The sequence below is a fragment of the Stigmatopora argus genome, chromosome 6 (assembly GCF_051989625.1).
Source record: "Stigmatopora argus isolate UIUO_Sarg chromosome 6, RoL_Sarg_1.0, whole genome shotgun sequence".
Lineage (NCBI taxonomy): Eukaryota > Metazoa > Chordata > Actinopteri > Syngnathiformes > Syngnathidae > Stigmatopora > Stigmatopora argus.
In genome coordinates, this window is record NC_135392.1 from 10,386,848 (window position 1) to 10,407,569 (window position 20,722).

The 20,722-nt window shown below is 40.8% G+C and overlaps 3 protein-coding genes across 3 annotated transcripts; 2 read left to right on the top strand and 1 right to left on the bottom strand.

Moving 5' to 3' along the window:
• Positions 1–587: 587 nt before the first annotated feature.
• ube2r2 (ubiquitin-conjugating enzyme E2R 2) lies at positions 588–6,306 on the bottom strand. The gene is made up of 6 exons (XM_077604045.1): positions 5,656–6,306; positions 4,965–5,147; positions 4,008–4,094; positions 3,793–3,890; positions 3,444–3,578; positions 588–2,579 (listed from the first exon to the last, which is right to left on the bottom strand). The coding sequence occupies exons 2-6, from the start codon at positions 5,139–5,141 to the stop codon at positions 2,294–2,296; spliced, it is 783 nt and encodes a 260-aa protein (XP_077460171.1). The 5' UTR covers positions 5,142–5,147; positions 5,656–6,306; the 3' UTR covers positions 588–2,293.
• A 547-nt stretch (positions 6,307–6,853) lies between these two features.
• ubap1 (ubiquitin associated protein 1) lies at positions 6,854–12,862 on the top strand. Its single transcript, XM_077604044.1, has 7 exons — positions 6,854–7,052; positions 8,180–8,228; positions 8,322–8,446; positions 9,350–10,174; positions 10,278–10,436; positions 10,883–10,984; positions 11,120–12,862. The coding sequence occupies exons 2-7, from the start codon at positions 8,189–8,191 to the stop codon at positions 11,258–11,260; spliced, it is 1,392 nt and encodes a 463-aa protein (XP_077460170.1). The 5' UTR covers positions 6,854–7,052; positions 8,180–8,188; the 3' UTR covers positions 11,261–12,862.
• A 553-nt stretch (positions 12,863–13,415) lies between these two features.
• Positions 13,416–20,615, top strand: dcaf12 (DDB1 and CUL4 associated factor 12). Its single transcript, XM_077603528.1, has 9 exons — positions 13,416–13,826; positions 14,860–15,147; positions 15,787–16,053; positions 16,239–16,299; positions 16,473–16,666; positions 16,756–16,821; positions 17,192–17,354; positions 17,620–17,798; positions 17,886–20,615. Exons 1-9 carry the CDS (start codon positions 13,767–13,769, stop codon positions 18,042–18,044), a joined length of 1,437 nt encoding a protein of 478 aa, XP_077459654.1. The 5' UTR covers positions 13,416–13,766; the 3' UTR covers positions 18,045–20,615.
• The last annotated feature ends 107 nt before the right edge of the window (positions 20,616–20,722 follow it).

Sequence of the window (20,722 nt, forward strand, 5' to 3'; positions counted from 1 at the left end):
ACATGATCAGTGTCGGGTTCCGATACCAGGTCAATTCACGATCAAAAATGTCCAATCCATGAGCCAAATCAGAGGCCATAAATGTTGAAATGACACCACTCTACTCACAAACACCAATATGTGCTGTATGATTGCATACAAAGAGCATTTAAAAGCATATCGTTTTATTGATGAATTTTAAATGACGCCACGCCAATTGTGCCTCGGTCATTTGGCAAGTCAATCCTTATTCCGACCCCTCAAAAACCAGCAACTTCTCTCTCATCTCATCTTATTTTCTGAACCGCTTTATCCTCATTAGGGTCACAGGGGGTGCTGGAGCCTCTTTAGAGTGTCCAATCAGCCTACTATGCATGTTTTTGGAATGTGGGAGTAAACCAGAGTAAACCCACGCAGGCCCGGGGAGAACATGCAAACTCCACACAGGTGTATGTGACCTGGATTTGAACCCAGGACCCCAGAGCTGTGAGGCCAACGTGCTAACCACTCGCCCCCACCGGGCTGCCCCACTTTAAACATTTCATCCATATTTGGCGAATCCAAGCCTCAATGTGGTGGATCCACAATAGTCTCAAAGTGGCAAGGTATTACTGTATTCTCATATTTTCTTTACTCATTTTAAAAGCTGGTTGTGCAAGTGATTCATATTCAACAGATGCACATGACATACATCAAATTTTCTCAGCATGGGAGAGGAAAATAAAACATCACATCTAGGTAGAGTACAAGAAAATGTCAGGAAGTTATCATTTCATTTCACAATGTTGGATAATATCAGTTCCAATCATAATCCATTAAGAGCATGACTTCCTTTTTGTCTCAGCGAGTTTCCACAGCACTCCTTTGGTTTCACATTCAAAGTAATGTCTCTTTAAATGGCTGGAAATCTGTGACTCCACTTAACAAAAATGAAATGATTGCACTATACATGAATTCCTTGGCCTAAAACCAAGCTAATCTTGCCTCTCAACATCATTTAAATGTTGCTCACCTCAAAAATAAAACACTATGTGCCCAAACTGGGCCAGTTCTACTGAGGCATGACCAAAAAACCCTGACAGTGGTTCATTCAAAACCACCTGAAAATGTGATGGCTGGCACTCATCACGTGAAGTCGTCTTCATTCAAACACAGACAGAGCGCCTTTTTTTAAACATTATCTTGATTGACAGGTGATAAACTGGACCGTACCACAGCACAGTACTGGAGCCATATTGTCACTGAATTTGCATCAAAGCATAAAAATGGGTGTAAAACTAACATTTTTCACCTCGCTAGTATCACGTGAGCAGCCACTGGAGGTAAAACATCCTCTGCTTAGAATATTAGTATTTTGTTTGTTTTTATTTGTGGGGTGTGGAAACCTTTAATCAGAACCAACACCAACACTTGTAAACACTCCATTGTGGGATTGAAGGCTACAATTTGCCCTCATATTAAAATAAAGAAAATGAGCTGACCAGTCTATAGGAGCTTCTTTGCTTTATCCTCTCTCAGAGAAAGTCTAGAGAGAACCTGAGTTTAAAGGCAGGCAGAGAGAGGTTGCAAAGAGGTCTTCAGCCTACTCATCCTTTATGAGGGATCAGTGGTGATAGATGCTGCTGCGCACAGGGCGCCATAGAGCTTTGTGTCAACAGAGTTAAGATGATTGCGTCAAAAAGGCAAGTATACTGCCGTGAAACACCGCCTGGCCACCTTGATTTGGTTGTTGACCATCAGTTTGTCCATTTGCCATTTTTTTTTTAATGTTAAGTTCTTGAAAAATCGTCACCCACCCTTAGGACACATAAACATGACAAGAAGAGATACATGGGATGGAACAGTGGGGATGGAGAAATGAGAAAGGGCCATTGTTTTCATCATTTATCATATAAGGTTCACTAAATTGGCAGACAGGCAAAACTCGGAGGAGATGAATATTAGTAATCAGCCTACACCTCACAAAATGGGAGAAAAAAGGCGAAATATAGCACAAAATCATAAAAAGAACTTGGGGAGGTGTTCAATGCTGAATCGTTTCTACATTACATTTGTACCGGACTAAGTGCAAGCTGTAATTAAGGCAAATGGTGACTTGACAACAATTTTTTTTTGTGGAAACTTTTCTTAAAGTTGTAGTGAGACTTTACAGGACGAATTGGTAAATACATGATGAAAGGTTTTTGGCAGTAGATTTTGACCCCCACTGTGTACATTCATGCGCACACACACACACACACAAACACACGAAATGAGGCAGAGGATGAGGGGGAAGCGGGAGGTGTTTGGCAAGGAGCAGTAACAATCCAGACCATCACGAGTCTTCGTTGCCAGAGTCATCCTGGTCGTCGTAACATCTGTTGGACGTCCCTCCATCCTCCGTCGCACCGACAGCTCCGGCTTCGCCTATAGACTCCATCTCGCTCTCTTCGTCGTCCTCTTCGTCTTCCTCCATGTCGTCGTCATAAATGTCATCGTAGAGTAGGTCTGAGCTACTGTCCTGTGAGGGGACCCTTGTTTGGACACAATATTCTGCCAGCGTGGTCGGCACCTTGACCCCATCTCGCTCGGCATCCGCCGCTGTGGACATCACCTGTTTTCTGCAATTAAACGGAAATAAAGTCACTCTTCGGTTAGCCTGTCGAGATGGAAATGAGGTCGGGATTTCCTCCTCTGCAATTTATCCCTACGTGTTGAGGGCACTCGCCGTTTTTTTGTTTGGTGCGACGCAATATGCTGTGAGATGAGGTCTCACTCTGTTTTTCTAGGCATCTGAGTATCTTTGTTCTAAATTGGAATAACGAAAGAGAACCGTCTTATCTGTGTTGATTATCAAATGGAGGGAAGCGTAGCTGCGGCCGTGTGCACAGATGGCATTGAGCAATGATGGCGTAGAGTCAGAGAGGTGTAAAGAGGTGGAAATTGTTCATTTCCAAGACAAATGCTCTGGTGTGGGAGTAGTATTTTGATAGCAATTGTGTTTGAATGGTGCCATGGAGCTCAGTTTGCAAAGGGAGAGAATGGTTTTCTCATTCAGGGGGTCACAGTAGATGTTGGAATTCAAATTGCAACCCATGTAGCCCCAGACCATGACAGTACCAACACCCTGTTTGACTGTCATCACCCAGAATGGTTTCATCTTTGTTTTGTCAGGGCACACAAGATTGCACTACATTGGGGGTGGGCAAACTGGTCCTCGAGGGCCGCTGTGGGTGCAGGTTTTTGTTCCAACCGATCCAACACAAACAGTTTTACCAATGAGGTTTCTGCTAAAACAAGAAGCACCTGACTGCAATCCATTGGTTGCACTTCTAAGATACCAGATTGGTGGAGAGGTTTCATCTTATACGTTGGAACGAAAACCCACACCCACTGCGGTGGCCCTTTCTGGTATAGTTTGCCCACCCCTGCACTACACCAATGTGTGTCTAAACATAGAACGTATCTATACCATGTTACATTACCTGATAATCTTGGCATACTCTTTATCCTTGCCCTTGCTGTCTCTCCATCTGCGATACATGACCGAAGCATCCACATTCGCAGGGGAAAAGGTGTTTGGCTCATTAAGTAGAGAGATGACGCTGAGCAGGATAGTTCTATTTAAAGAAAAACATGCAAACATAAACACACGGAACAAAGTTTGATTGTGGCTTACAATGGATTCTGGCCAGAGGCTGTCCTAGCATGAATGGTGCACAATGATTTATCTTGAAACTGCTATTATTTTGACTATTTATAAAACTGTTTTGTATCCCTCAGCCCGCATCAAAGACATAAAAAGGCTACCCCGGAATAAGAGAATATCTTTACCTAACATTCTGGGTTGGATTCCATCTTTCTGAGGGCAGTTCCCCGCTTTGTGGATCATCAACTGGAGGGTGTAGGATGGAAATGCACACATCGCCGTTCTGAGGGGAAAAAATGTCACATTACAGAAAAAGTAAGAGAGCAGGAGCCAATTGATGACACATTTGGCCATTGTGCCTATATCCATATGAATACCATAAAGACACACAAAAAAATACCTCATAGATGTTAGGGTGCCACATTTTGGTAATGAAATGGAAGGTTGGTGGCAAATAGGGGTAGTCCACGGGGAACTTGATGTGAGCCTGGGAGACAGAAGACACATTCAAGTCCTCTTCTGTACAAGTGCTGTAATTATAGGCTGATACTGTATACGTCACAAATAACATTCCATGCATTTTGACAAACACAATTGGACCTGTGTAAAAGTAAATGCTGCAATACCAGGGCAGGGGACACTCCTAGTGCTCCATACAATTTGAAACAATTGTTTCTGTCTGAATGGTATTTGAGTGTAAATGTTGATGTAACTAGGAGCAGTAGTACAGAATTTTTTTTAAATCTGAATTCCTTTCACAATCCCAGCTGACTTCGGGCACGAGGCGGGGGACACCCTGAATTGGTGGCCAGCCAATCGCAGGGCACAAGGAGACAAACAACCATTCATGCTCACACTCATACCTAAGGGCAATTTAGAGTGTCCAATCAGCTTGCATGCATGTTTTATGGAATGTGGGAGGAAACCAGAGTACCTGGAGAAAACCCACGCAGGCCTGAGGAGAACATGGAAACTCCACACAGGTGGACCGACCTGGATTTGAACCCAGGTCCCCCACTGTGAGACCAACGTGCTAACCACTGATCCACCGGGTCGCCCTCTAGCTACTGGTTTATTTCCTTATTTAATGTAGGGCCAACATCCAAAACCACCTTCACATAAAATGCTCTACCAGCCCAATGACAGCCAGAAATATCATAAATGAGGATATGTCACCAAAATGTGTAGTTTTCAAACATGGCTAGAAGATAACACAATGAACCTTGCTTTTTTTCGTCCTAATATGAATGTGCAACTCCACTTACAAAGTAGTTGAGATTCAAAGACCAAATCTCAGAAATCGTGGACAGAGATTTTAACAGCTATTACATACTAGACTAAGCAAATGCCTCCTTACCTTAAAGTAGCCTCCCTCATACAGGGTGTTTGGGGGCCCAAAAATGGCCACTTCCCAGTTGTAGAGATCCGACTCCTGAACCAGAGTGATGCGGAAGCCTTCCACGGGCTGCTCTTGTAAGGACTTCAATTCCATCATCAGGGCCTTCTGAGAACTTGGGGTTGCCTGATGGGCCATGCTGATCTGGCCAAAGAGAAGAGCATGACAATGACAGAAACATTACATAATGTAATTGCCATCTGACACAAGCCTATCTATCCTTCACACATTAAGTGGAATAAGTCTTGTTTAAAAAAAAATCATCACATAATCACGAAATTCTTTTTTGTCTCTGTCTATATATATGCTTTTTAAAATCATTTCATCCCATAATCCCACAATGCATTTTTTGTCTCTCTCTGTGTTCTAATTTGATGTTTATTTAAAAAAAATAATTTCATCCCATACTCCTGCAATGCATAGTTTGTCTCTCTGTGTTTCATTTATTTTATTTTATTTAAGATTTTAAGACTTTTTTTGTGACCACCAATAGGATCATTATCTTAATACCTTTTAGGATCATTATTTATTTGGTAGTGTGTCCTGTGATTTTAATTGCCTTGCAAAGAAATATTATCACCCAACAATGAATATGGAATTTGATTTTGTTCCCCAGTGCAAAAGACAAATGAAGAAAAATATAAGTGTTTACCTGTCTGGTTGCAATGCAATATGTGTAATCGTTTGGTTAGAGCAGAAAATTGGCGAACAAAGTCATTGGTGGTGCTTGATCAAAGTCAAAAGCACTGTGGATGTTCTTCTACTGCTTTATGGAGAATCCTCGTGAGGTGCTGGCGAAATTCTTTTGTGTTGCCAATGTTGACAGTCTACATGGAGCTCGTTTCAACGGAAGTCAGCGTCTCCCGTGGCTCATTCTTGGGCTCCCAAAAGCAAAGTCACCCTCCGTGACATTTCCCAACGCCGCTGGTTCGGTTCCGAGAGACGCTCAGCTGATCCCAGTTTGTTTGTGTGCGTCCCTCTGCTCTCTGGCAGTCTCAACTTCTCCCCACGTCAGCTAAACCAGTTAGCGAGCAACTTCGGTCAAATGGGGCAGGTTTTCTTTTTTTTCTTTTTTTTAGATTTGTTTTCGTTTTTTATTGCTGCTTTCTTGCGTTCCCTTTCGACTGCCGTTGGGTAAAAAGGCTATCCAATGCGGATCTACGCCGTAGAATCGACGTCAGGTGAGAGGGTTAAGATGAAGATCAACTGGGGTTTTTGGTCGATTTTTATTTTCCTCTCAACGATGCTTCCGGTTACCATTGCGCGTGTCTGCGGTGCGTCATCGACGATCTGAACGTGATTTGCGTGCGCGCACTCGATCGTTATTAGCGTGAAGTTGCCCCCATACTGGAAATAATAATAATTGAAAAAAATGTTCATACGTTTGTGCCGTTATGTTTTTTTTTTTTTTTTAGATATTAGAGATTCTTTTAACAGGTCTTTCAGAATTCGCCATAATGTCCGATTCACTCCAAAATGGTCGCAAACGTTTGTGCCGCAAAAAAAGTTTTGATTGTGCAGTTTTAGTTTTTGAGATATTGAATATTATTTTTGGGGGGTGATGACGTCAGCGTGACATTGCCCTAGTGGAAATTTTAAAAAAATGCGTAATTTTTTTGTGTTGGGTCTGTGCTGGTTTGTACCGCAGAAAATTATATCTATAATAATTGGACAGGCAAAAATGTAAAAAAATAAAATAAAAAAGACCAAGAAAATAGCACACGCTTTAAATTGTGATGATCTTTGGAGTAGTTGACTTAGTTAAAATCCTGATTCACATAACCGAGAAGAAGAAAATGAAGAGTACGAAAAAGGACGAAGAAGAAAGCAACAAAAAGACGAAGAAGACATTCCTGACGTCATTCAAGCGAGTGACGTCAGACAGGAACCAGTGGAAGGGAGCCTGATAAATCAAGATGGCGTCCCTCGGCAGAAAAGGAAAGCATTTTCATTATATATAAAAGATTTTTTTTATCGTAATTACAATTGAAGCAGCGTACAAATAAAGCATCGAGTTACATTTGTAAGAGCTAGACGGACCAGATACAGGTGAGGACCATATTTATGTTTGATCTGTTTCGTTTCGGGGCGGTGGCAACAGTAGAAGTCAGGCCACTTGCCAAGCGAATCGTTTGACAGACTTTTCCCCAAAACGTACACCATGAAGGTATTCTTTTTCTAACTTTTTTATTTTATTTCCTCCTTCCCCAACATAAGTCGATTTAAAGGCATATCGACTGTTGATCTAACTTATTTCAACGTTGACTGGCGACTGTTCGTAAGCATAGCTGGTTGCTAATCAATAACTTAAGCATCATCTAATGCTGTTCTGGTGTTTTGTAATCACTTTTGATTCTTCGTGATCTAAAGCTTGCCATTAGTTAGGTTCCCCAGAAACTGATTCCGAAAACTGCGTCCTGGTTTGTTCTGGGGATTGTTGCGACGATTTAAACACGTTTTTTTAGACCTTGAACTCGCACAGTAGGAATGTTGTTACAACCATGGGATCAGTTTATCTTCTACACTTAATATATTTACATTGAGGACATTGTATATATTATATTTTTGATTAAAGTATTTGAGATCTAGTATTTCTGTGTACTCTGACAATCAATTTTAGCTTGACATGGCTAAACAATAACATCTATTGTTCGTCTATTTTTGTGCTGCGTGACAAAACAAACATGATGTGCACTTGGATTCAAAGCATTGGAAATTTTCACACTCAATTGAGAGGCCAAGTAGACAATCTTTTTCTGGGTTTCAAAATTATAGACTAAAGGACTTAACCAGAAATGTACTACAGTGATGGTTTGCTTGTTAGATAGCTTAAATATAGTTGCTGAAAATATATTTTAGTACAGTCCTGACTAAAATGCCATATTTCATAAGATTACAGTTATCTGTTCCATTTCTTAGTCAGATAGACAAGTAAATAACTTCCTAGAACCTTTTTGAGCCCAGACTGTTGAAGCTACTCACTTGCTGGAGCCAAAATAGGATAGTGGCATTCTCTGGGGAAGAGAGTTACAAGCTGTGTTTATTCAGCTGACTACCAATGTACACATTGATATTACTTGATCCCCACATCAAAATACTGAAATGGCAAACATGCTACTACACAATTTATTGATGAAAAAAGTCTGTAACGTGGGTGTCTTCTTTTTACCCCGCAGAGTATCTAAATGGCTACAAGGAAGTCCGTATCAGATGCTTACAACAATGGCAAGGATGTTTAAATCTTCACATTTAAAGATTAGTTCAAAACACAAAATTCTAACGTCAACCATCTTATTCATGTTTTATCTTTTCATGTAGGACCCATCAGCTACATTGATGATGTTCCTTTCAAGATCAATGAAAAGTTTCACTGTCCTCCCAAAGTAGGGCTACCTGTTGGCCTTTGCATGCCAGACTGCAGTTCTTTGTTGGCAAGCACAGAGGTAAATCATTTGAGCTATTTTCAGTGTACTTTCACACAAAATCGCTAAGATTAACATCTTAATAGGGCTTGCTATCAGCAAATGTGTAAAAAAATATATAATAATTTTGCTGCATCACTACTCACGTGATCTAATCTGTACATCTATGCACATTGCTATTTCTGAGAATGTGTGTGCGTTAGTGTGTTTGTCTGTTATCGTCAAACAAAATGGAGACGACACCGTACATCCGATTTGAATGCGTTTCTGAACAAACAATTTCAAATGTACGGCTCTAGGATTTTAGAATTTGGGCCCCAGTTTTTCAAAAAATCGATTTTTCGCAACGAGGAAAAACGGAAAACGTTCATCAATTGCATCGCAGACGTGCCCAAGAGACGGCGGTTGCACTAATCTCTTACTGTGGTAAATTCGACTATGGCAAAACACATTTTTCCATCAAGTTAGGACCTAAGAAAATCCCTGTCAATATTTAGAAAGGACAAGTCCGCTGACATTTGACATAGGCCCATTTTGCCCACCCATCTCAACAGAAGCCACTGGCGAGCGGGAAGGTGCCAAGGCGTCTGATTGGTCAATTCCGCTTTATTTAAAACTTTTCAGCAAAATTTTATTGGTCGCCTCAGGATTTTAACTCGGTTAGGACGCGCGCGCATAGACACAAATAGATTGAAGGAATGCATTATTTCCTTTTGATTTATTGCATGGATGCAACTATATTTCAGAAGTCAAACTAGCTTTATTGGCCTAATAATGGGACCGGCAAGCCGCTCTGCTTGTTTTTCTGTAAAAATGATCATAGTACTCCGTTTTAGACTATAGTATTTATTTGGAGTGAAATAGAAAGCGAATATAGTATTCAGAGTCCTATCAACGATCTCATTTCAATCTCTCTTTGATCAGTATGACTTTTCCCTGGAGAAGAGAATTGTTCAGTGGGGAGTGGAGCTGGATGAGGCGAGAGCAGCAGAGGCACGCGCACAAGAGGCCGCAGCAAAGCAGCAGGAGGAAAATCAAGAAGGCTCTGTTCAGCCTGAGGACCCCAATAGCGGTGGAGGGAACAAGTCTCAAGCCGCCGTTGGAGATCACGACCCTCCTCCTCCTCCGCCTCCAGCAATGAACCCCGTAATGGCAGGACTAAGCCACGATGCTATTCTCACTCCTCTGCCTGCCCCAAGTTTTGGTTTGAGGAAAATCCAACCGAGCACTCCTCAACCACACGGCCTCAACCTTGCTGACTTTGAGCGAGAAGAGGACCCCTTCGACAAGCTGGAGCTTAAAACGTTGGACGATAAAGAAGAGCTTCGAAACATTCTCCAGAGCCAGCCTCAGCCTACGACTTTGGGATCCCCTCCGGATGGGTCCCAACAAGCGCCAGCTTCGCGTGGAAATAGCCCGTCTCCTCCTACCAACACCAGCCCTCTAGTGAAACCAGTCTTTGCTCATAAACCTAATGGCTTGGTTTCCTTAGTGGATTTGGACAGAGTTGGGCACCACGGGAGATCGGCTTTTGAAGCGGAGGATCGGCCGTGCAATATCCGCTCTCTGACTTTTCCCAAACTTTCTGATTCTGGAGATCCTGAGCCGGTAAAATCCACCCCACGCCTCGCACCTGTGCCTACTCTACGACAGAACCTTCCTAATGGCGGTTCCCCGACTATACACAAGTCCCAAGTTATCGTTGCACCAGCGCACCACAGCTACAGTAAGAGTGGTGGACCAAAACAGGTTAGCTAGAGGTTACGTACACAGTGGTGGACTGCTCTTTTAATGTGTATATTTCTATTTCAGACCTATCTCATTGATTTTTTTTATCATATTCATTCCCTAGGCGAACTCTGGGTCAGGTTCTGCTGCCTTGCCATGTGGGGGAGCCTTGCTTAGCATGACCCCCAGTGAGCGCCAATGTGTGGAAACCCTTGTGGGCATGGGTTATTCTTATGAAGGTGTTCTCCGGGCTATGCAGCGACAAGGGCAGAATGTGGAGCAGGTGTGGACCCTTTCCTCTCTATCAGCAGTCATGCAATTATGTCGTATAACGTCTCTCTTCGCATTGACATACTCAAAACTAAAATCTTCCCGAACTGAAATGAGTAAATAACAGGAATTTTCAAGGCTGTTTGACTTGACATCCCTAGATCTAAAAGTATTGAGTCAATATTATTTTTACTTTGTAGTTGATATTAGTTGTCATTCATCTAATAAACAATCTCGGTTAGAGATAAAATGGGTGTAATGAATTAATAGTAGTATGAACAGTTTGTTCTATGTGTATTGGAATTCTTATTAGTGCAATATGCGTACCCTCTTCCTGAGTAAGTTTAACAACCGTGGTAGGTTACATTCAGTTTGACCCAAAAACACGTAAAACTAGCTCGCTGCATATGTCACCTACAATGTATCAATTATGAATAAACTTGTCTATACTTGTCCAAGGTACTGGATTATCTCTTTATCCATGGACGTCTTTGTGAGCGGGGCTTCGATGCTAGCGCAGTGGAGGAATGTTTAGAGATGTACCAGTGCTCAGAAGAAAAGGTAAGTACTACTCTTTAGAAAATGGAAAGTTATCTTCCTATATTTCGAGGTTATTTGTTGATGCAAAATTTGGGGGCAAGAGAGGCTAAGAAGCCACCACTTGTGACATGGTAAATTCTTTTTCTCTCTTCTTAGGCGTTGCAGTTTCTTGAACTGATGTCGAGATTTGGAGAAATGGGATTTGAGCGGGAGACCATTAAAGAGGTGCTCCTGGTCCACAACAATGATCAGGACAAGGCACTAGAGGACCTAATGGCTAGGGCTGCGGCTAGCTGAGCAAAGCCAGTGAAGGAACTGCTGCGGGGCTCGTTTCCTAGTACCACCTCACAGCCCTTTTTTTTTCTGCCCACCCAATCACACCATGCTCTGCAACATCCGCTTGCCTTGGCTGTGGAAGAGAAAACTGGGAAAATAGTTCTATTTCTATTCAATCTCTCCTGACTGCCACAAGCCCTGTGCTAAATTGTGTTGTGTCTCAAGCACTTTGTGCCAAGAGTAACAATACTTGAGCAGTGTTTCTTTCTAATAAAGACTGAGGTTAGGTTCCAGAAACTGGTACTGCTAGGGTATTCAAGAATGGAGAGGACGAGCAAGAGAAATTTGGGATGTTGGCTTCGAGGCCATCTATATTTGCTTCCGCTTGGAAGTGTTTTGAGATGACTTTAGGTCAGAACTGGAAGGAGGTTTAACTCTTGAAACTGCCATCTTTCTCCGCTTAGTGCAGATCTTAAAAGTGGTGCAATGGGATAAGGGTTGTTCTTAAAATTTAACCAACAAGCATCACAGGTGAATATGAACGTCAAGCCCACAGTGACCAGACAGAGAAAACTGGAGAAGTGCGCACTCTTCTCTGGCTCACTGTACCTTCTCCTCCTTCCTTCATTTGCGTTTGTTTTCAGCACTTTTTCACGTCACTTTCAATAGATTTCGCATCAACTGATTTAAGATTTACGCATTTGTAATTGCGCCAATCAAAATAAGCGATATTGTCGCTCCGTTTTTTTTCCTGCGCTGGAGCAACTAGTCGATAAAAGGGGGTTTTGCCTTTTGATTAAAAAGTAATACATCTATACACCACTTGCATTGACATGTCTTACTGCACACATATTTGATTTATACTTTTCGAGTTATTTAATACAGTACACTGATACTTTGATTTGAATATAGTTTGATTTGATGTACAGTATGATAACTAAACTTAACTTTTGTTTGATTGCATACTGGAAAGGTGTGGATGTGTGAGAAGAGTTTTATTTTCCAGTCAGATCACAGTGCAATAGAGCAATTTAATTTAACTGTTAACTGGCACTTTGAGCCGCTTTAGTTGTTGGAGGATTTGGAACACTTCAAATCTTGCTGGGACGAGATATGTTTTGACATCAGTAATTTGTCATGTTACCAAATCTAATGCAAGCATATCTTTAATCTTAATGAGATTTTTTTTGCCAAACAATGTTATCTGATAATACACAAGAAAATGGGTCCCCTAAGCATTAATGTTAAAGGGGGAAACAGTTTTTGTTAATGTTCAACATATTCCATCAAGTCAGTAAAGATCCCTACCAGAAGACCAAATAAAAATATTGTTTTTTTTTTCCCCAAAGGCTTTTTTATTTTTAATGTTTCAAGTAAATCTTAATGCATTTTTTTATTTGACCCAAGTTGGAAAAGAAGCCAAGCCAAAAATGTCAAGTTCTAGCCATTAACACTTAAATCAGTCTTTAGAAATTTAAGTACCATCACCCCATTCCGTGTAACTTATTTTTTTTAGTTCATATTTCAATTATTAACATTACACTTCTCTTCAATTCTGTTTAGTGTCTGCCTCTTGAGTGAATTGGAAGTTCCCAATGATTAAATACACGAATCATTTCGGTAGCTTTGAGTTGTTGCTGGTATTTCTTTCTATGTGCTTGCATGTTTTTTCTTGGGGCTTCCACAGAAAATATAAAGTCCTCGTTTATTAATTAATTAGACAATTAGAGACTGGAATTGTGGATGGGGAACCTGCTATTATTCATGAAACATTTATGTTTGAAAATATTGGACTCTGCAAGCCGTCATATGACCTGACTTCAACAGCTGACGAATCAATTAGACAACTTTTAAAATTATCTGCCTTGGTAAGTAAAAAACGTCATTTTTTCTGTTGCTAATACATTTAGAGCCCTGCCAAAAAAATATAGCCAACATATATTCCGGGAGCCATGTTAGCCATTTTACCTTCTAATGCATTCTAGAGACGACCTGTGATTCTGCTTAAATGTGTATAGTTATTTTTTTGTTTAAATATGTAATTTAAAAATATTTGACACCGTGGCACCTGTCATATTGATGTATTTTCTCACTTTCAAAATTGTGATCAAACTTAACTGAAGGAAGACCCCTGAATAAGGGCCCCACGATCGTCGTGAACGCGCGCGCACAACGGGCGCGTGCACGCATGACCTTGTTTTTGTTGATGTTTAATGAGTGCGGCTGCGCGGTTACCGTTGATCTCATCGTTGCTGACGCGACTATTCAAGGGTTGAACAACCAACTAAGCTAGCGATCCAACACTTGGGATTTTATAGTTTAAACTTGTCGCTCACTAGCAAGTTAGAATTGCTAAATTCCCCCGAACAGCGACAAGCCATCGGATCCCGTATGTAATCGTTCTCGCTTGTCATCGGATGCCGCCAGCAAAGGCCGAAGAACAACATCGCTTAACGACATTATATGATCCAACGTCCAGAGTCAGGTTTATCCTCCATGTGGGTGAGGGAATTGTGTGTGTCAGACTATGGCGAGAAAAACAGTTAGCAGGAAAAGAAAGGCAGGGGAGCCCAAGGATCAACAACAGGTAGGCGGAAACCGGTCAATTTTACTGGCTAAGCTAAGCATGCTAGCTAGCTTCGTGCTAAAAAAAATCGAGTTATTTAATCTGGACTAAGGGGGAAAACCAACGTGACACTTGGAACGATCGCTGTCGATATACCTTTCAACACTCAATATCAAATAGCTATCGACATTTATAACGTATGTATCCGCAAATGTTGTCTACATTACATGGCGTGCTAACGTTAGCCAGTTATGGGGCCACCTGGTCAGCTCAGAGGTGTTCATTCTGCAGGTATTTACACTGGCAGTATCACCTTTGCTAAGTCACTTAGTAGCTGCCAGTTAGCGAATGATAACGCTATCCGAGGTTAACATTACATTTTGTGAACCATCAGTTCTGTCTACCGAACTAGATTAAAGATCTATCTGGTCAATGCGTTGTCTATCGATAGAATGATCATCATACATTAATATACTACCTACTAACTGTGCGCTCGCTGCTATGTATATTTTCCAACATATACTCATTTTTGTGTGGTATCCAATATGATCTCAGTTTTCCTTATAAGTCAAGTTTTTGAACAACTGATCCCCATTTTCCTCGTACATTAAAAATCACTGTCTTCACGTGCTTGTTAAATCAATATTTTCACATATTGACATACGATAAAATATGAAAGAAAGAGGCATGCAATGGTGTTTTTTATCTTAAACTATGATATGCATTGTTCATCTTGTAACAACATAGTAAGTAAACCGTGGCAAAAACACTTCACATGATTTAGCAAAACTGGAATCAGTTGTGGATTCCACACCCAGAAATTAGATAACAGTTGTAAAACCAAACACAAAAAAAAAAAATTCGACAAAGTTGTTACCCAGTCTAACCAGATCTTAATGCACTTAGCACTGAAAGTGAAATGGGTTTATACATATATATACATGCTTTATGTGGGCAAAGACCATACTTATGCAAGCTTGACACCGCGTTTCTTTTTTTCCCCCCACCATCTTGACCATTATTGGCTTTCCCTCTGTAACTTTCCTTCCATTAGCTGGGCTGGTGTCAGGCAGCATACAAGCGGAGCCGCATCTCTTATTCTTCACGTCATGTACAGTGGTGGCGCAGTCGTCACTCGGTCGTCTGCGCCCTCCGGGGCCGAGAGTTCAGACCTCAGCAGCAGCACGAGTTGCAGCTCCAGCGGAGCCTTCGTGGCTTTGCCGCTGGCAGGCTCCCTGGCATTCTGAAGGAGAGGGAGTTCTCTCTTGGGCGTCTTAACAAAGTATTTGCCTCACAATGGCTCAACCAGCAACAGGTTGTATGTGGGACCAAATGCAACACGGTGAGATCTTTTCCTTGAAATCTACTGTATACCAATTACTGCAAATTACAGTTTTCATAATAGTCAACTAACCATGATTGTTTCCCTAGAGTATGATTGTGTTACTAGATTTTGGGTTATTGATCATTGTGGCCAATGTAAAATATGTAAATATTAAATTTGTAAATATCTGTAATCATAGCATAAGAGTGCTATTGTAGATATTAATCACTCTTTCCTGAATTTTTAATTTGGTCTCTGGCAGATGATACGGGAGCCTGAAAGTATGCAAAAATTGACCCCAAAAAAATCAGTACTTCGAGAAAATAACTCTAACTCATCGGACTACATTGCAGTCATGTTTTTTCCCCCAATATTGATATTTTGTATAATGTGTTGCTCTGGTGTTTCGCGTTTGTATTTACCTGGAATGCAACTTGAAAGGAGTAGCTCTTTGGAGTCCCAATTTTGTTGTAGTTTTTACACTTACAATAAAGTCATTAAATATACTTTAATAGTCCCCCTTACGCTGGTTTGATTTGACTGCAAAGAGAAAATGACTATTCTCTGTGAGTTTGATGTTGTTGATGGCCTCTGTGTGTAATTCATAAATGTTACGTAATTAAATTTGTTGTGCTCTTTTTATGTTCTTCCTTTCAGCTTTTTGTAACCAACGTCATGACGGGGCAGATCACTCGGATTCCCATGCTCAAGGACCGGGAGTGTCACAGTGGAGGCTCCGTAGTAGGGGTTGTGCAGAATTACAACACAAACTCGAGCTCTCATTCCCGACTGGACCAGCAGGGTTGCGGGATCCATGCTATTGAAATCAACAGCTCAAGAACTCTCCTGGCTACTGGAGGAGACAACCCCAACAGTCTGGCCATTTACAAGCTTCCTACACTGGACCCCGTTTGTGTTGGCGATGTGAGTAGTCAAATTGTCTCAATTGTCAACACTTTGGATCAGTGCAATCTTGCCACATAGTCCATCTAGTCGGTCTGACTAAACCAAATTTCTCAAATTAAATGCATGCACATCTTCTCTAACGTATTGACAAAAGTGGCACGTGACCGGCTTTGTTGTTTTAATGGTAGTCATGTATTTGTTAGGATGGCCACAATGACTGGATCTTCTCAATAGCATGGATCAGTGACAGGATGGCAGTGTCTGGTGAGTTCTCTGTATGAATGAGCGGTGTTGGGGGTTTCACACCAGCTGAACTGCAATGTCAGTTTTGCTGCTGCCACAAAGGCCTGTGATTGATTTTTATGGGTACCAAGTTTAGATTGGTTGCTTACTTTACTGGTGTACTTGAAATATCTTCCTAATTTTCCAATTTTCAGGTTCACGAGATGGCTCCATGGGTCTCTGGGAGGTAACAGAGGAAGTGATGAATCAAGCACAGCACAGTCAGAATGAGACAGCCATGCCCTCCTATGCCCACATCTCCCACCGAGCCCTCAAAGACATCCCAAAGGAGAATACCCATCCATACAACTGTAAAGTTCGAGCTTTGGCCTTTAACAACAACCACAAAGTGAGTGTTATGTTCAAACACCCTTTGGGATGATTAGATGATATTTACAATTCAAACAAGTGTCCCAAGTGAGTTTATTTTTCCTTCAGGAGCTTGGCGCTGTATCTTTAGATGGCTACTTCCATCTTTGGAAAGCTGAGCACACCTTGTGCAAGGCAAGTGACATTTTCCTAAAATATGAATAAAATAAAATTTAGAAAAAGATTACCAGACAAAATGGAGATGGCCTTCCGGACTACAACAAGTCACACCTTTTTCATAGTTTGCCTGGACCTGCGACTTATACTCAAGAGCAACTTATGTCTTTTATTTTTTTCACTGTGACAGCCAACTTAATGTTGTTTTTATGCTGTATTTATATTTAAAAAAAACTATTATTGTTACATTGAGAGGTACTTATCTTCATGTTTTAGGCTTTAACTTTGTTTTCATTGCCTGTATTAAGTAAGGTACTTTATGCACAGGTAGTAATGGAGTAAGAATTTTGGCATGTTGACAATACCAGGCTCATTTGCTTCTCTGCAGCTTTTGTCTACAAAGCTGCCTCATTGCAAGGAAAACGTGTGTTTGGCATACGGGCAGGACTGGTCAGTATATGCTGCTGGATCGCAGGCCCACGTGTCGTTTTTGGACCCTCGTCAGCCAATACACAGCATAAAATCGGTTAATTCCAGAGAGAGGGGAAGTGGTGAGTTATCTATTATTTTTAAAAGAGTCTGTGTTTCCTGAAATAAATGAATTGTATAAATCAATGCTGAAGTCATGCGGAATGTTGGGCCTCAAGCCTCACACGTGTTCTTAAGTTTTATGTACATTTAATTGTGTTTTATTAATAGGTTTGTACTTACCTCTTTGTGAGCCAATGTAGGGCCTTCTCAATTATTATTACAAATAATGAAGAATAATAAGCTTTGAGAAATACTTTGCTGAACTGAGGCCCATTGTCTCTACAGGAATTCGTTCGGTCAGTTTTTATGAGCACATCGTGACAGTGGGCACTGGCCAAGGGTCACTCCTCTTCTACGACATCCGCGCTCAGAGATTTCTCGAGAACCCTTTGATAACAACCGGAGGGTACCGGAAGTGCTCAGGAGAGGGCATTCTTAAGCTCACAACAGGGAAAGGCTGGCTGGTATGCAATATTGGGAACATTAGAAATGGCAAGCGATCGGTAGGAAGCAGAATTAATTTCATCCACGGAATCTTGTTTCTTTTTCAGAATCATGACGAGACATGGAGGAGTTATTTCTCAGACCTTCACTCTTTTCCAAACGCCGTATACACGCACTGCTATGATGACTCCGGCACCAAACTGTTTGTCGCCGGCGGACCCCTCTGTTCTGGCCTTCACGGGAACTACGCAGGATTGTGGAGCTAGCCTTGCTTGACTTGGTGTTATATCCAAACTTTCCCTCCATTTCTCCCCTTAGCTACGCTTACATGTAGCCAATAGCCCCTTCATCGTCGTTTTTTTTGGCAGTAACACGGTTATGCAGGGCCATGTAAATCTCCTTTAAAAATGCGAATATGCTCCTATTGCTGTTTTTAAAGGGGGTGCATGCAAATGCCGTTTTTTGATCTTTTAATCATCCTTGATGGCCATTCCCTGATTTAAAAACATCACCAGTGGGGTTTTCTAACGCATTCCCCAATGTTTGAGAAGTCTTTTTCCCCAAAATCCAAAATCATCTTCTGCTCTAACCATGTGTCACACTGCTTCCCTCCCCTTCAGGATAAATTGCAGGTAATGCTACAGTTTAGCCAACATTTAGCACTTGGGCAGACTACAAGTCGTAGGAACACACGGCAGCTTTTTTAATGGAATAATTTTCCACAACGTCTAAGAGGAAATGTCATTTTGAATGCTTAGGAGAGGGTCTTCTCTTACTACCAATGGACAAGTCGCGCCGTCAGAGATAAAAAATTTGATAGCGGCCTGATACTCAGATAATCGCTTGAAAATGTTGCTATCTTAACACTCAAAAGCGCCACATAGGTAAGCTGCAGTACATTTTCCAATTCTAATGAAAACATGAATTTAATTGTGGACTTACAGTATACCACATTCAGTGTCTTAAAATGAATACTGTAACGCGGCACGTACCGGCATCACATTTGTATGTTTTCGGTGGAAATAAAATAATTGGACTGAAGTAACATTAATTAATAACAGAGCTTTTGCGCTAAAATGATTTGGTTATGTATGCTTTGTACTACCGCCATGCATAGAAATGCGTATATAAATATTTCCTGTCACCTCTGACTGCTAGGTTTTGACTAGGGGTATATTTTGTTGCTTTCAACCAATATAACGTATTCAGAAGTTGTGCCTATATTTCCCTCCCACCCCCAAACTTGAGAAAAATAACGTTATTTTTTTTCGTCTAAGGGAAAGCTTGCATAACTGGGTTACTGCCAAAACCCTCAAATTAAAATGGTTGTTTGCTGAATGTAGATTCAGGAGCATGTCTTAGCTGCCACCATATCACAGCTTTGATTTTTGTTGTACATCAGGGGTGTCCAAACTGGTCCTCAAACGCTGCTGTGGATTCAGGGTTTACGACCAAATATCAATATCTTTAAAGTGTTCCTATTTCTTTGAACTATTCATTTTACAAGAACTGCCACTGATGCCCCTCAAGAATATTTTCAAACCATAACCAATTGTTATATCATCAATGACAAATTTCTCTTTTAGATTTGGGCTATAGCATGTAAAATTCAATGTTTTTATGAAGACGAAGCATTCCATGCTGTCTGACCAGAATCAGTGACATTTCTATGATGAAGGATTGAAGAAATTACGACCTCGCCTTTGTGCAGCTTGACTTTTGATAGCTGCAATGCATTTAGTTTTTGTCAAAACAATCACACAAAAAATCTCCAGCTCAGCAAAAGGAAGACAACCTATCCCAAACAAAATAAGAGTTTAGGTAAATATTTGTGGTCAAATTTATACAGCAGAAATGTGTAGATAGCTAAATCTACTCTCTGTTTTGATGTGTAACCATTTTCCAATTTTATTTTCAGTGGTAAACACATGCCAATGTTAGTTTCATATTTATTTATTCCCCCTTTATACCGCCCACATTTGAATGGCTTGGCACAGCCTTTGACTGATGAAGATCTACTGTTCCTCCGGCCCCCTGAACCTTGAGTTGCTCTGCTGTTTGATCGACCATGACGCTTTCTGCAGTTTTGCACACTTCTTTGTGTTCATATACTTACAATACTTTCTTACATGTTAAGTCTGCCGTCACGAGGATTTTCATCTATTTTTGTTTGGATTGTATGTATGGTTTCTTGTCAAATTGTGCTTTTTATTGATTTGGGTGACTTGCCTCTTATGCTGAGACCTTCTGGTGACTGGGGAAGAAAATTGCTAGCTCAAAACCTTTCAACCACCCAAATAGAAGAGATTTGAGATGAATTGTTTGCGCTATTCTAAGTCTTGGTACTACATGCATGTGTCACAGTTGTAAAATTTATTGTTTGTATCAAGGAGTGATCTTGCTCATGTCTTTTGGTAGACTTATGCCCAATAAGTCTTTTTTCCCCCTCCTTGGTCAAGTCTTTCTGTGAAAGACTGCCATAGGCCATAAGTTATCTCTTTTCTGTTTTAGGTTCTTTTTTACATGGAACATTTTCTGATTCGAAAGAAAAACCCCAACTACACGATAACTTCAATAACCCACACTGTGTATTTTATATAAATGTGTACTGGTGTATATAGATATATATGTATGAAATACATAATTACATTTGCATACATTTTATGTATATTTCTGAAGATGTGCGTGGTTTGATGTGTCTACTAATTGCTGCCGTTTTTTTTATATATACATATGAATGTTTTTACCAAGATGCAATTTGGGGATGTATGATAAAAAGGAAAACAAATTATTGAAACGTCAAAAAAGAGAAAATAAATTCAAAATGTAAATTGGAATGCTAGTTGTTTCTTTAATTTTTTTTAACAAGCAGGACATTCTTTGTAAGTCAACGTCATAGCCGTAAAGTGCTGTTTTACCTCATTGGCTGCCATTGGCGGCGCTG